This window comes from Diorhabda sublineata, chromosome 6 (assembly GCF_026230105.1).
Source record: "Diorhabda sublineata isolate icDioSubl1.1 chromosome 6, icDioSubl1.1, whole genome shotgun sequence".
Lineage (NCBI taxonomy): Eukaryota > Metazoa > Arthropoda > Insecta > Coleoptera > Chrysomelidae > Diorhabda > Diorhabda sublineata.
This window is the reverse complement of record NC_079479.1, coordinates 30,361,970-30,377,898: the sequence shown is the minus strand read 5'-3', so window position 1 is coordinate 30,377,898 and position 15,929 is coordinate 30,361,970. Positions and strand designations below refer to the sequence as shown.

The 15,929-nt window shown below is 30.5% G+C and overlaps 1 protein-coding gene across 5 annotated transcripts in view; it reads right to left on the bottom strand.

Annotated features, from left to right (window-relative positions):
• LOC130445980 (leucine-rich repeat serine/threonine-protein kinase 1) overlaps nucleotides 1-15,929 on the bottom strand; it is a 29,492-nt gene that overhangs the window by 5,101 nt on the left and 8,462 nt on the right. For 4 of the 5 annotated variants that reach the window (XR_008910089.1, XR_008910088.1, XM_056781922.1 and 1 more), the window contains 26 exons: nucleotides 14,513-14,672; nucleotides 14,165-14,330; nucleotides 13,541-13,656; nucleotides 12,484-12,646; nucleotides 12,299-12,430; nucleotides 12,071-12,247; nucleotides 11,792-11,989; nucleotides 11,207-11,538; nucleotides 10,529-10,844; nucleotides 9,794-9,966; nucleotides 9,321-9,706; nucleotides 9,069-9,253; nucleotides 8,193-8,331; nucleotides 6,973-7,241; nucleotides 5,863-6,035; nucleotides 5,186-5,528; nucleotides 4,378-4,624; nucleotides 4,113-4,304; nucleotides 3,224-3,514; nucleotides 2,830-3,160; nucleotides 2,017-2,247; nucleotides 1,493-1,671; nucleotides 1,115-1,368; nucleotides 856-1,062; nucleotides 357-608; nucleotides 119-260 (listed from right to left, as the gene is read on the bottom strand). Coding sequence is in view for 3 of the 5 variants with exons in the window: in XM_056781922.1 (XP_056637900.1) it covers nucleotides 119-260; nucleotides 357-608; nucleotides 856-1,062; nucleotides 1,115-1,368; nucleotides 1,493-1,671; nucleotides 2,017-2,247; nucleotides 2,830-3,160; nucleotides 3,224-3,514; nucleotides 4,113-4,304; nucleotides 4,378-4,624; nucleotides 5,186-5,528; nucleotides 5,863-6,035; nucleotides 6,973-7,241; nucleotides 8,193-8,331; nucleotides 9,069-9,253; nucleotides 9,321-9,706; nucleotides 9,794-9,966; nucleotides 10,529-10,844; nucleotides 11,207-11,538; nucleotides 11,792-11,989; nucleotides 12,071-12,247; nucleotides 12,299-12,430; nucleotides 12,484-12,646; nucleotides 13,541-13,656; nucleotides 14,165-14,330; nucleotides 14,513-14,672 (5,754 nt within the window). In the remaining 2 variants the exon portion in view is untranslated. Of the gene's footprint in view, nucleotides 1-118; nucleotides 261-356; nucleotides 609-855; nucleotides 1,063-1,114; nucleotides 1,369-1,492; nucleotides 1,672-2,016; nucleotides 2,248-2,829; nucleotides 3,161-3,223; nucleotides 3,515-4,112; nucleotides 4,305-4,377; nucleotides 4,625-5,185; nucleotides 5,529-5,862; nucleotides 6,036-6,972; nucleotides 7,242-8,192; nucleotides 8,332-9,068; nucleotides 9,254-9,320; nucleotides 9,707-9,793; nucleotides 9,967-10,528; nucleotides 10,845-11,206; nucleotides 11,539-11,791; nucleotides 11,990-12,070; nucleotides 12,248-12,298; nucleotides 12,431-12,483; nucleotides 12,647-13,540; nucleotides 13,657-14,164; nucleotides 14,331-14,512; nucleotides 14,692-15,929 lie in introns of all 5 variants that reach the window. The other variant, XM_056781924.1, reaches the window with a different exon arrangement.

Genomic DNA, 15,929 nt, shown 5'->3' with positions numbered 1-15,929 from the left:
GAAGTTTAGTTCAAAGTTAGAGCAACTCAAAGTGACAACACAAAAGAGGTGAACTAACTTTTAATTTATTAAATAATTGAAATCCAGGAAGAAACGATGAAAAAATATTTACGCTCACCATAATCTGCAACTTTTATATGTACTGGATGATCAGGATGATCGACAAATGGTGGAGGCATTTCCCATACTAATACATTTTCAGATTTTAGATCCCTGTAAATGATATGTTGTCTATGGAGATATTCAATTGCCTTGGCTACCTAAAATATGTTTTCAAAAATATAAAATTAGAATTTTCAATTCACATTAATTTAAGGATATTTCTTAATAAAACAATTCTTAAGAATCGCTCTTACTTGTAGAATGATAGCCTGTAGAGTATAAGGTCCTACTTTGGCCCCAGAACGTCTATAATGCCTTAATACCAAGTCTAACGCTCCTTGTGGTGCTAAGTCTAAAACCAAAGCTAATGGACTAGTACATACCCCTACAAATGGTACAATATTTGGATGTTTTAGCGACAGTAGTATATTCAGTTCTTGTCTTGCTGTACAATAAGCTTTACACGCATATTGTAATGGATCTCTATCCCATTTACCTTGAGCTGCCTGAAATTTTTTGATAATTGACATTAAATTGAATCAGAGATAAACGTTCACTACCACTACATTAATGCTCATAATTACACTGTTTAACGCTCTTATCAATAACCAAGTTATCATTAGTGACCTAAAGATAACTAAGTTGTGAGTGTTGATGTAGTGGTTGTAAATATAGTGTTTGGTATCACCAACGTTCTTACATTTTTATATCTTTTTATTATGCTTTTAAAAAATGATTAATTGAATATCTTACTTTGTATGCTATAATCGCGGATTGTCGAGCATTGGGGCCGGGTTGAACTGGCTGCAACATTTTCATTGCCACATCCATTGTAGCATTTGAACCACGTATTTTACAAGTACCTTTGAATACAAAGCCAAATGCTCCTCTGCCTAGCAGTTTTCCTTTCTTAATATTTTCTGGTCTGATAATGTAACGTTCTCCTAAATCCATGAACATCTATAAAAAAATGTTAATACACTTTCAGATGAATAATTGACACAATGCTCACCGTATCCCCTGCAATTAACGTTAATGAACAATCACCATGAACTGGACAAACAACTTTTTTACTTCCGTATGCTTCTAAAATACATTCTTCTACCATCCAAGAATATATTACCAGTTTATCTTCTTGTTGAACTGAAGGGTGTCCTTCTACAGAAGGGATTCGACTAGAGCCTGTTGAATCGGGACCAACTCCACTGTCACATTCTGATGTGTAAGATTCTTGAGATTTTCTGATTCTATGGAGATCTTGATTAGCTAGAATATATTATTGCAATAGTTATAGAATAAACTAATCTACGTCTCAGCTGAAAGTTGTTAATTATTGATTGCTTACAGAAAAAATATAAAGTACTTTAATACTGATAAAACAACTTTGTACCTGCGTTATCAGGTTCTTGATGAAGCGTTTCTAGAAAATGCGAACTGGAAGACGGAAAATCGTGTGTATTTTGTTCAGTCTCATTATAAACGTTCAAACATTTTGGACATGGAATTAAACGTGTTATTAAAAATTTTCCTTCGGACGTATGAACAAATCGTGTACCTAAAGTCGGATACCTGTAAAAATATGACAGAATATATGTTGAGATATAAATAGCCATATATACAGAGTGAGGTAGTACCGTGGAAACTCTCATCTATTTTGAAAACTATGAGTAAATGACGACTTGCTCTCACACCTCACCTAAAAAGACTCAATTGGAAACAACTATCAGCAAAAAGAGGAAACATAAACGCAAAGGAGTTGCACTGTCTGATTTTTAAAAAAATATACAAAAAAAGCTGAGATATTCTGTATTTTTGGTGCTGTAACTCTTTGGGTGCTCTCATAACTAGAAAATTCTGCATGAAAAGTTAATGTAGTCTCTTCCCACAAACTAAAATTATTTAGTGGTTACCTACCAATCTTCTAGAAGAATATCAATATGATCAACAGTCAAAGCCAATAATTGTGCTGTACATTCTGTGGACGGTTCGATTATTAATTCATCTTTAATCTTATAGTCTTCAAAACCACGATTTTCATTTAATACTGGTTGAACTACTAACGATTCTACTGGAAAATGTATTTCTAAAATAGAAGAATTTTGAAAATCAACCTCGGACCATACGCCTTCCTGTTTCAAACGGAATCTGTAAATAAAAATGCATATAAAAAATAAAACATCAAAAAGTAGTTAATCGTGAATACTACAAATGTTGAAACAAGAGGAAAAACTTATGAAGCATCAAAACAATTTAGTCAAAATATTATTAAGAATTCAGAACATACCACAAATATCTCTTATTCTTATGAAATATATATAAATGAATATGTATATAATAAATATAAAAAATAGTATTTTGCAAAGATTGTTCTATAGGAACAATTTTCCATTTCATTGTACTCTTGTATGTTCAAGTGTTTTTTGACTCTGAGATAAAATGTACACTAAAAATTTTTCTTATGTGGTAATCCAGCAGAAGGCACAGTTTTCATTTTTCAGTATTATCAAAGTCGACCACATTTCTATTAAACCACTAAGAGGCTCCAAACGATTGATAAATATCAGGTTAAATAGTTTTGATAGATTTCGACAAACTTCGTAAATCCAATTAACTTGATACATGTCAGTGTGAGGTGACTATCTTTGTTATATTAGAAAAAATAAAAACGAATCATGTTCCGGATAATTTTATTAGAGACGTGAGTTTAATGTATTAATTAAATCTTACTTCAATTGTTTGTAGTATGCAGCAGAATTATGTAAGACCTCTTTCATTCTAAACAGGGTGATATCTCCATATTTCAATTGCAACCCGGTTTGCCAAAGAATCCATTCAGCTTTTAAATCCAAAATTTTAGCTAAATGCACATCTTGAGCTACTTCTTTTGGTAAAATGAAGAAAGATCTAATTATGTCAATTATTGTATCGTCAGCTAGAATGCGTGAAATAAGACGTGACCAAAAACCAGAAGGAAAATACGACATCAAAAGTAAACGTGTCATGGATTTATCTGAAGACTTCGATTTCAATTTGTATTCGATTTCTTCTGTTATTTGCGCTGAAAATATGAAATTGTATTTATAACAATCAAAATCACAAGTATTTTCCAAAAAAATCTTACTTGCTTTTGCCGGCGAAGCCATTCCAGGCGGTAAACTCATTTCGAACGTTCTTTGAACACTAGAATCTCTATACAAAACTGATTTTGGTGATACACTAATTTTTTTATTTCTCACAGCCCATCCTCTTGAACGTAGTGGTACTTTCACTTTTACCATCGGGTGAAACTGTCCAGGATACACTTGGGCCATAAGTATGTCTTCTTCTGAAGGTAATAAAGAAGGTATGAGAAGAGTTCTTGAATCCCAAGTAAGAGCAACTTCGAACTTATTCAAGAGATTCACGATATACCCTAAAAAAATCAAATTTTAATTTTATAGTGTGCTCAATTGCAAAAATTGTTCAATAATAATTCACTTGCAAATATAAATTTCTGGATATACATGAGATTAAAAATATTCTTGTTGGATTTTATCAGATTCAGATTGTTAGGGGTCTTTTTGGCTTTACATTCTGCACCTATAACTAAAATGATAATTTGTGAATGACTCCCACTTCCAGTGTTAGTATTACTCCTTCGAAATACATAAGTCTTTTGCTGGAATGGATAGAGCTTTTGCTAAGTAGATGTTATTTTATCCCTACGGCTTGCTTAGAATTTGTAGTTGTTCTCCTCTGTCATGTCTATCATTTTAAGGTGGTAATTGACGGGTCAGTGACCTGTCAGAAGACCGACTACCAGTTTAATGTCGTTTCTGGACATTTTGTTCCTCAGATTTATTAGGGGATATAGTTAAGAATCTCGACATGCACTCAATAGTCTTCAGGGCCTCAGAGCCGCTTGGCTATTCGAGAGAATTTAAATGTGCTTTCTGGCAATATACCATCTTAGGCTTAAGCCCCCATGTCTTCCCTACGAGTTGAGACAAGATAATAAGTAGTTTACAAACCTCGTGTGTCCATGGGTCCGATATTGCTAGCTTTGAATACATGTTTCAAATCTTCTAGCTTCATAACACCTGTACGGGCAAATGGATTTATTTCTCTAATAGTAACAACGTGTGCTAACATATCACACAACCATTGAGGATCAAGGAAATATAGATCCTTCAACGTTGCATCATCATAATGCAATAGTACTCCTAAAATAATAAACAAGTATACCTAATTTCAATTTTAATTCAAGAAATCCTACAAATAGTACATACAACTAACCGTTTTCATGTAGGAACAACGTTGCTTGATGTAGCTCCGACCAATCTCTAAATGTTTTATTATATCTTTGTAGCATTTCTGTCGTAACTAAATTTCTATATTGTTCAGCGTTCAATACTGGATCTAAACCATTCGCTTTCCTTTCAGCTGCTATATAATTTATAACATCTTCCAGAGCTAGATAAGTAGCAGGAACTTTTTGTTCTAAAAGTAATTCCTTGCTACCTGGAGGTCTCAAGCTGAAAACCTGTACAAATAAGATAGTTTAATGAAATTAATACAATAAGAAAATACACAGTTACATTAATTTGTATTGGTAAATGTTATCTTTGGGTTGTTGCATTATAATAAAAACAATATTTTGAAAATTCGAGTCATTTAACAAACGAAAACTTGAAATATCATGTTACCACACGTTTTAATGGTTCGTTGAGGAATAGTAGAGGTTCTGATATAGAGTGAGGTGTGCATAATCATAAGCAGATAAAATAATTAAATTTATAAATATATCATTCAAAGCGGGCTCTTTTAGTTTATGGATAACTCTACTTATGTTTAAGCAACTTTGTTTATTCAAAAGCTGTAGGTAATTTTTCAATTTAATAGATCTATTACAAAAATTAGTACTTTTGGCTCGACTCACTTTTCAAAAATGAAATAACCTAAATGAAGTAAAGCATATAAAAAATGACTTGCAAAATCTTTAAGGTAGGCCACCAAAATGATGATTTAATGAAAATAATGTAATTAAAAATGGATATAATATACAATAAATGTGAATAGTCCCTATATATCTGTAAATACTTACTGTATCATATATCAAGTTGCATAAAAGTTTTATATTGTGTCTAGTTTTGCAACTTATTTCAATTGTATCCAAAACTCTGGGTAATCCGCATTTTTCTGCATCTACTACATTAATAAACCTATCTCTTATGATCTGCTGATACTCTTCAGATATATTTGGGTTGAATTCCTGAATAACATCATAGTGAGTGCCTACTATTATAACGGGAGAGTTGGGAGCTCTTGCTTGAATGTTAACAAGCCACTGTAAGATTTCGTTTATGCCTCTGTGGCCGTCTGTTATTCTCCAAACGACAAGATATAAGCTCCTTTTTGATAGAAAGTATTGATGAGTGGCGTAATACCTGGAGTAAATTTATAGGACATTAAAATATTTACCTAAATATGTGAAATTAACAAGAGAGTTTGCTAAGTTAGTATAATTGCGGAAAATTATTTTTTCATATTCTTATGTATAAAAGTTTATCACATTGTTATGTTTTATATAATGTAGTACATAATAATGTACATATAGGTGATAATAAGTTTAAAAATGATGTAATAATTCACAATTTAATGCACTACATGTTGAGTTTATTATTTGCAATTTTGACACTAAGAGAAAAGATGAAATGTTACTAAATTGTCCTACAAAAAGACACTAGATTGTTATAATGAAATATTTAAAAAAAGACTTACTCTTTTTGGCCTCCAAAATCCCACGTTCTAAATACCACAGGTCCGTGTGACGATTGAAGCCTTACTTTTTTCTCATAAACCCAGTCACCAATATCTACACCTACAGTAGACATGTTTGTACCTCTAGAAGTTTTGGCGTTAATACTTTTATTGCCCATTCTTTTTGCCCAGTGCTGTAAAAAATGAAATAAATTTCTTCAATTTCTTAGACCTTCTGATATATTAATGCATCTATATATTCTTGATTTTAGATCTCTTCTTTTTTAAAATTAGTTTTTTTTGGTAGTTTTTAAAAGAAAGATAAATTTTGACGTTTCGACTTTTTTTAAGTCTTTATCAAAATATGATATTTTGATAAAGACTTCTAGAAAAGTCGAAACGTCAATAAACATGATATTTTGATAAAGACTTAAACAAAAGTCGAAACTTCAAAATTAATCTTTCTTTCAAAAATAATTATCAAAAAAAACTAATTTTAAAACAGAAGAGACCTAAAATCAAGAACATTTAGATGCATAAAAATGAAATATTGATAATTATGCAGCATAAATAAGGCCGCGCCGCCCCTGTGTACGTTGCAAGGGCGCTGAATGTACAAGGAAACAAATGACACCACCAAAAGTACATTCAAAGTTGATTCGTATTTTTGTGTTTTGGATCAAGCTCTAATTTCGGTAAGAGAAAGGTTTGATTGACCTAACCATAAAAGTAATTTTTCATTTAAATGATCCTGTTCTGTTCCTCTTTTTTTCTTTCAAAGATTATACAATCACTGAAAAATTATTACAATTATTTGATCCTTGAAAAAAAGTAGTTGAAGGGATGTTTTACATGTCCTATATATTCTTGTTTAGTTTAATTTTCTCTATAACATACTAATATTTTAACGAAATCAAAGGGGTGTAATCTAATCTATATAATTACCAAATAAAATATAAAAGAAAAATTAATACTAAATGCATTAATGGAACATAAAATTTGTAAAGCAGTATATATATAAAGAGATACTCTACTCATATCAAGGTTTTGCGCACTAACAACAAACTTATGTAATCAATGACAAATTATAAACAAATCGAGCATAAATACACGTGATGATAAAATTCTAACCTCTGGTCGTCTCCTCGTGACACCTTCTTGACGCAGTTGTTCCAATAAACTCGTTTTTCCAATACCCTGCACACCGACAATCATCAATTTCATCCTCGCATAAGGTTTGGCATCTTCCAAAACTGATTTTAGATAACCGATTATGTCCATAGTTTTATATTTTTTACTTTCTATCATAGATTTTAACGGATCTTGAAGGTTAGTTCCGCGCGTATTTAGATTCCACAAACGAGATAGCAAACCCATTTGTGGTGGGAGCTCGTTTATATCTAAAAATAAAAAAATAAATATATCTACGTAGGTGTGATTAATATTTACACGGTTATGGTAATATTTACATAGTTTTTTATTACTAAAAAACGAAATATGTTTAAAAATTATTAATATACAGGGTACATCCAAAAAATGTAAAAAAAGTGTGGTTATATAAAAGGGTAAATGTCATGAAATCTTGAAACTCCTAGCAATTTTTAAGATAAGCCTAACCGACATAGGATGTTTCATTGTCAAAACATACCATCAAGGCTAAAAATATTGGTAATAACTTTGGGATTGTACGGGCATTTGTGAGGAATAAATATATAGTATTGTGGAAATCATTCCCTAACTATGTCCCAATATCCAGATTAGAACTTTGTCTAAAGTTTTTATTAAGAAGTTTTTAAAAAATCTGTTTGGAACTATGGCTTGTCTATTGTAAATACAACAAACTTTCAAAATTTTTCTGAATTTAGTATCATAAGTCATTAAATACTTGTCTAATGTTAACTCAACATTTGTCCCATAAAAAATAATTATTCCCTCACAGCATTACTAACAGTCGATAAGTAGGTATATTTTTGAAGCCTTTTTCTATAATTTTTTAAAGACTACATTTTATTCAATCATTCCATCACAGTGAAGAATAAAAAAGGTAATTATAATATTTCAATTTTGATGGCATAGTCAAGTATACTTTAGACATAGAAAGCGTAGCTAACAGCTAGCTAGTAACGTAAGGTTATGTTGCTAAACTTTTTTTAGGTTATGATTTGTTTTGTCATTTCCTTATTTTTAATTAAAAGTGAGGGGATGATGAGGTAATAACTTTCTGTCCAGATCGACTAGGTTTATCGGGCCTATGTGCTCAACTATCCCTTGCCCCCCAATAAAGCTACTATATCTAATTATACCAAAATAATATCAACATATACATTTTATATTTATTACCTAGAACTTACCCAAGTTTCCACTGATGTTTAAAACGGATAAGTTTGCTAGATCATTGATATTTGGTGGAATTTCCTTCAAGTTATTATTACTAATATCCAGCATTGATAAGTTTGGAAACATTAAGCGAGATTTTCCCATTTGGGTTCCCTAAAAATTCCAAATCAAATTCGCTGACCAAAAGTTTGATAATAATTGATTCCCGCTACTGAATTTTTTAATACAACTTCTGCGTGCAAATAAAATAGTTGATGAATAAAATGTGAATTGGAAGATTAACGCTTTAAATAAACTTTAAATAAAAATAGTTTTGTTGATAAATTATCTTGATTTAAGTCTAAGTTTCGACCTACTTCAGTCTTTATCAAAATATTATATGGTAACATAAAATGTTAAGATAGAATTGCGGTGGAATTAAAGAAGATGGAGAGTACAGGATCAAACAGAGAACTATTTGAATTGTATAAGCACCCAACTATAACCCATATAATTAAATCTTAGAGAGGGATATGTTTGGGACAAATAGGTAGAATGACAATAGTTAGAAGGTAAATTAAATGAGTGCTAAGATGTGCAGAAGGTGGGAAAAAATGTAAACCAACAAATGTTTGGAGGAGGTTAGAAATGATTTGAGAACAGTGGAAGTGAAGGATTGGTAAAAAGAAGCGAAAAATGAAAAAAAAAGTAAGATTTTGAAACCTACTGCAAGATAGACCTGTAGAACTATATAAAGAAACAAATTATTGATAAACAAAATTAGTTTTATAATATTAATATAAATCAATAATTGACTTTCTATTGGATAAATTATTAGTGTTTCACAAAAAAGGCAACGGGCAAAACGTAAGGCATACAAATAATATGTGTATCCATATTAATTCACATACCCTGTCTAAATCTTCATCATCGGTACTACTAATGTCACCATCGTCATCTGTAGCAAGTTGAATTCTGGTCAATTGATTATCGGCAAGAATTAGAGTTCTTAGATTATCTAATCTCAAATGCCTCCTATGCGAACAAACCGAATGTAAAACACTGTGTCGCAAAGACCTACCTGGTTGTCTTCTAACTATAAATCGAAAGTAAACATCAATCAACAGTCCGGATTATACTGTATGTTTTAAATAATTACTTACTAATAACTTCTGGAGTTTTTCCTCTGAACGCCGTAATATTCATATAACAAACTAAATTAGCAAGTTCCATGTTATCTTGTGCTTCGATTTGTGGTAAACTGGGCCATACTGTAATTTGATTATGGCTCAAGTCGAGTTGTTTAAGAGAACTTGGATAACTTGTTATATGCGACATTGATCTTAAGGAATTAAAAGCCATATTTAGTCTAGTAAGGTTGACTGCTAAACAAGGTAGAACTACAGGAATGCCAGTAAAAAGGTTATGAGCTAAATTTAACGAAGATAATTGAGATGCGGTTTCATTTAAACTATCATCATTATGGAGAATTTGTTCGGTTACCTCAACGCTTTTATTCCAAATGTGGTGTTTTATTAGATCCATCTGTCTGTAACGAAATATTGTTTACATATTATTTTAAAATAATATGCAGAGAAATATATAGTAAAAAATATTTTTCTCAAAGATTGCTTACATAAAGGATCGTTCTTTTTTCTTAAATCTCACTGCGTGAATACCATCGTCTGATAGATTCAGTTTAGATTCTATATCAAAATCTGATAATTCGGATTCAGAATCAGGTTCCGCATGATTCGACAACTGACTATCACTTGAACTTATGCTCATTCTATCTAATTCTTCTTTACACTAGAACAATTAAAAATATTTTAAACTGCATTATGTTGTTTAATCGAAGTAAGATTGCATTTTAACAATCAGGATAATGTATTAACTATGTTAGCATTAAATAAAATGGATTGACACCAAATATGGGTTACCACTTCTCATCTTGTCATTAAATGTGCCGAGGGTGATTGCAGTCTAACATATGTTAGAGGGGACCTTTGCATCCTCTTAAAAACTTCATATTTGATACCAATTTGTAATACACTGGAAGTTTTAGATTATATTATAAACTACATCTCAATAATTGAGCAGAATTTAAAATTTATAACTTTGTAGTTGAAATTTGAACGTTTTTCTAATTACTGTAAACTTCTATTGACGTGTATAGCGAATCTTAGCTCCAAATTTCTAGAATATATTCGTAAGTTCTTCAGAACATTCTAGAATATTCCAGAATAAGCAAAGATGAAGTTATAAGAGAAAGTAGAATTATCTAGTCTCTTTACAATATCATGATTGCATATTTATAATATAAAAATAAAAAGTGGTGAATCAAAATCAACAATAGAAAGATGTTTATTACCTCAACTGGACTTGATGGTAATTCCCTGATTAAGTTAAAAGAAGCATTGATTTCTTTCAATTTTGGCGCTAGCCACATTTCATAAGGTAACTGCTGCAATTTGTTGTTTGATACGACAAGAGTTACTAATGATGGCAGTTTAAATATTGATTCCGGAACATGGTCCAATCTATTATTATTCAAAAATAACTCTTCCAAAACCGGGCAAGCATATTTTTGATCGTTAACGTTATGTTTGCGTTTGAATCCTTTTTTTGTTGGTGAAGTAATTGGGACAGGCAACTTTTCAATCTTATTTTGTGCCAAGCTTAAAATTCTAAAATGAAAAGATAAAATCTGTATATGTTTCGAACTAAATAGATTCCTATTTTTTATAATTATAAGATTTGAAAACATATAGTAAATTTTTATATACTGATAACAATACTATAATATTTAAAAGTGGAAGATTTTTATGATTTAGTCAACAACAATTTTGGTTTCTGTGAGATATTCTGACTACGAGACTACATCAGTCCCACTATTGTTGATAAGTACTAAACGTTGAAGATAACTAAAATATTTAATGTTTAAAGCGTTTTTCTTTTTTCTCAATTTTATCTGTTAATTTATTTTCTTCTATGTGAAATAGGGTGGTAGTGCGATTTTTATTTTTTTAAAAATGTTTTAAAATCTTACCTTAAGCTGTATAACTGGAAAACGGCTAAAGGTACCGATGTTAAATTATTATTAGATAAATCCAATCTTGTAATAGCATATAATGAAATATCGTAATTTCTAGGATTTTGTTTTAGTTTAGAATTAAGATGTAATGCCGCATCGATAAGCCATTGGGTTTTTATTTGAGTTAAATTACATTTTTGATTGTGCCAATTGATCATGGTAGGAGTATTTGGAAACAGGGATGAATATGTTAGATTTGTGACATTGGAAAATATTGTGAACTGAGACGAATTTACGTTTTCTGTCATTGCTTTTTTATTGATTTTGTATTCTGGATCCGGATGAGCCTAGAACAAAAAAGATATTACAATTTTGTAGTAACTACGCTTAGGTGTTAATGAATTAGGCGACTAAATGTAACATTAATGGAAACTATTGTATGATTATTATTGTTTCAATTACTTCAACAAACAAAACTTGTCAGTCAGAGCTGTTAGGTATATATGGTAAAAAAACGTACGAACATGGAGAAGAGCTATCAAGAAAGAACTGCAATAGATAAACTTAACAAGAAAAGAGGCTACAGAAAGAAATGCGTACCTTGGTGGACAATAATTTGGCGATGAGAGTTTCGTCGTTATTATTAACTGCAACAGCTAGAGCTTTGCATTCATCATCTCTAGCGCCGTGTTTTAACAACAAATCTACTATCGGAACGTCTCTATTTCGACAAGCTTCTACCAAACCAGTCGATTGTCCCAAATTAGAATCGTCTTCAAGAGAACAACATGTAACTGCCTACAACAGTTAAACTTCATTTGTAAAATTTGTACAATTGAGATTTAGATGATATTTTTCATACAGTGTGGTATACCTTACCTCGTTGATGTCATGATAAGCCTTAATTACAGCATTAGCGTTAGCTCCGGCTTTTAACAAAGCAAAAACTATGTCATACTGTTTTCCCTTAATGGCAGCATGAAGGGCCGTTTCTGTATTATTATTGCAATATGTATCGATTCTCAAAGGACAGATCTTTTTTGTATTCGGATCATTCTAAAAGAAAACCAACGGAATTTCTCACATAATACCATATAATTAACTTACATCAGAATTTTCTGATGAATTTTCTCTAGAGAAATTTAAACGCGACATTATAGATATAATACCATCGGATATCCTTCGTCTGCTGGGACTTATGATTGCGGCAGTTTCTGAACTGGGTGTTAAATCATCATCCTGGAATGTAGGGAATTGATTCCAACATGAAAATATATATTTAAAAATCTTACATCACAAGGAGTTATTCTTGTAGCCTTCACTCTAAAAGATAGTATAATGTCTATCAATTTTTTATTTCCAAGTAAAGCAGCTACATATAGAATATTCTGTCCAGTAGCATCTCGTTCGTTGATATCAAAAGGCATCAGATATTCCCATTGTTCACTTTTATCACTAAAAAATCAAATTATGTCATAATTTAAAATACATAATACACTTATGATAAATGTAATGTAGATTGCGGATTACATTGCACTACAACCTCAAGGTTAATTGTATCCCCTATAGGCATCTACAATTTGTTTTCTAGAGTTCAATAAGGTGCACTGAAATGTCTTCTTCCTCCTCCTAACAGAATCTGCACGTGTCAGATTATGCTAGACCCAATCATATCAGATGCTTCAGGAGGCGGTGAACCTCTATAAATAAACTAGTGAGGAGATGAAGCCTAATTAATCTTTTTTGAATCTAATGGTATTAAAGTTTCTGAAATTCTTTCTTATACTACACCGAACCAATAAAAGAGATTCATGCTCATTTCCTGTTGAGTACATTGGCCTTTTCATTTCTGTTGATTCTTGTATGACCTGGTCGTACAGATTAAAGAGACTCTGTTATTCTTGTCTCATGATACATAAATTTTGATTATCCAGTTTCTATTTAACTTTATATATGATTTGTGAAGCGTAGAAGGTTTTCTAGAGATCAAAAAGTGGATAACAAGATTTTTCATCTATCTAAATATGGGTAGATATAATGATCAAAAGATTTTTATATCTAACAAGAGCTTCGGATGGCATTTTTGGGTTTTATACAAGGACACCCAAAAAATTTCACAAGCAAATTATTAGTAAAAAGGTATTTTGTAAGTCTGTTACTGCTCAAAATTAAATTTATAGGAATGTAATTTTTCCCATAAAATGGGAAGACTGGAGCTTTACACCTTTTCCTCCCTTGTCTTGGGAATATTTTTTCTAATAATTGAAAAATATAATTAAATATAGAGAATTTGTTCATATAAAGTAATAATAACACAACAAAATGATCGTTATAAGAATTATTATTTACCGGTACTTTCTCAGTACTTGAGTCGGATATGGGAAATGAAATAAAAGGTCCAGCACGCTGGCGTGTCCATTTATACAACATGCATGTATCGGCAACCATCTTTCAACTGTGTGTATCTAAAAACATAAATAATATCAATGGAATATATATATATATATATATATATATATATATATATATATATATATATATATGTATATATTTGAAATGAATATAATATATAGTTAGAATAGAAATTATCCTATTTCAATTATATTGCAAAAATTTATGAATTTATCGTTTCGGTGTTAAAACTGGGTTATAAAATTCTGCAGCAGTCATATTGGATAAGATTATGAGGATATAGGATATACATAAAACCATGGGGTATCAAATGTTTGCTTTACTGTACTAAAATACAAAGCTGAACAACAAATATTCAAGTCCAATTGACTTGTTCTCCAAATTGTTTTTATGTTAGTATAAATATCATCAAAAATAACTATTATATTATAATGACTTCAATAAAACAGGAGGACCAGACGAAATAGTGAATGAACTATGGGGGGAGATAACCTAAGATACAAAATATTCAAGATCATAGAAAAAGTATGGGAAATTAAATATAATGAATTTCCAATTTACCTGTACCAATTCTGGAAACCTTAATAATAAGAGCTCCACAATCTCTCGGTGCCCATTATAACATGCTATATATAATGGAGAATATTTCGTTACGGAATGACATCTACCATCTGCACCTTGATCCAGTAATATTTTCACAATTTCTTTGTTACCTATTTGACAAGAACTGAAAATGAAAAATTTCTATTATTACATTATTAACTTAGGTTCAAGACCTGATGATGAAATAATAACTACAACTATATGATAAAAAGAAATTCTATCAAAAGGATTAAACTTCATTTCTAGATTCTACAGTTTTTTACCTTATTTTTTGTTTATTATGAACAAAACAACAAAAAAACTCACGTGAATAAGAGAGTATTAGCTCCACTAGGAGCCATATTAATAATAAGTTCTGCATCATTTTGTAGAGATAATAAAAGTTGTTGTACTGAATTGGCATCTCCTTGATTGACTGCATCCCGAATAGCTGCGTGTATTTCTAGTCTCGCTTTTTCTTTTTCATCTAGAATATAATTGTTTAACTAGACAAAATGTACTGTTATTAATTTGAAAATTTTTTGCAACGCAAACTAAATTACTAATAGCATTAAGATCTTTCAAAAAGCTTGATTATTAATGAACGATACAAATTTATTTACAAGAATTATTACATAAGAGAGTTAACCAGAAGTAACAATGATATGTGGTGGAGAAGATGTGAGGAACCTAGAGTTAAAGACAGAATAGGAGGATATAAAGTAGTCAAAAAGGAAGCACTTCATCTCCTTATAAGAATTATTGATAGAAATATAGAATACAACCTGTTCCATTGAATTAGGGATAGGCCAATTGGATTTTCAGAAAAGATTTTACAAAATATAAATAAATATTTAATATTTGATGTGGATCTTTGCAATTGGAATATTTTTTATATGAACTCCACAAAATAAATATTTTCAAAAAGAGTTCTGAAATGAATAAATTATACAGCGTATTTCCATAAAGAGAAACCAAATGGATGGATCACTTCTAATAAATATTCAATTTTTTAGTTGCAATATAAGTTCTATTTAAAGCAGTGCATAGTAGAATAGAATGAATTATAGATAAAAGCTACAAAAGTAATGTAGAAGGTTGGTATCAGTTAATAACTTCTGAAACAATATTTTCAAATCTATAAATAATTTAAAATAAAATAATTATTTTAATACATATAACAGACTTTTTAGTTGATTGATAAGCGTTTATCAATATATTTCATTCATTCAAGGCCGTTGTTGATGAATTACAATAAATGTTTTCAATTTTTGTTACTTCCTCTTTTAAACTGGCAGATATATGGAGAGTTCAGTATACAAGTCCACTAGCTACTTTTGAGCTACAAGTTTAAAGTTAAAGTTTTATTGACCAAATTTCATGTTATAACCCCACAATAGTCGTCTTGGTTCAAATTTATTCCAAAAAATTTTGGGAAAATAGTTAACCCGTTCCAAGTGTTATTAATATACTTTATTTTCACATTTACATAAAAATAAAATTCGAAATATTAAAATAAAATATTCAGTTGAAATAAAAAGTTACAAAAAAACTCATCATTATTTCCTTCAGTAGCTCGTTTTCTTGGGTCTGATGATTTGTCTGATTCCCTGAAAGCTTTCTGAAGTATTCATGATAAATAAGAGAGTTGATCAACATGTTCTCCTTTTTTTGAGTCATTTGCTTTCTTGTTGGGTCAAGCTGAATCTGTTCAGTCAACAAAGTTTGCACTTCTACTGATCTT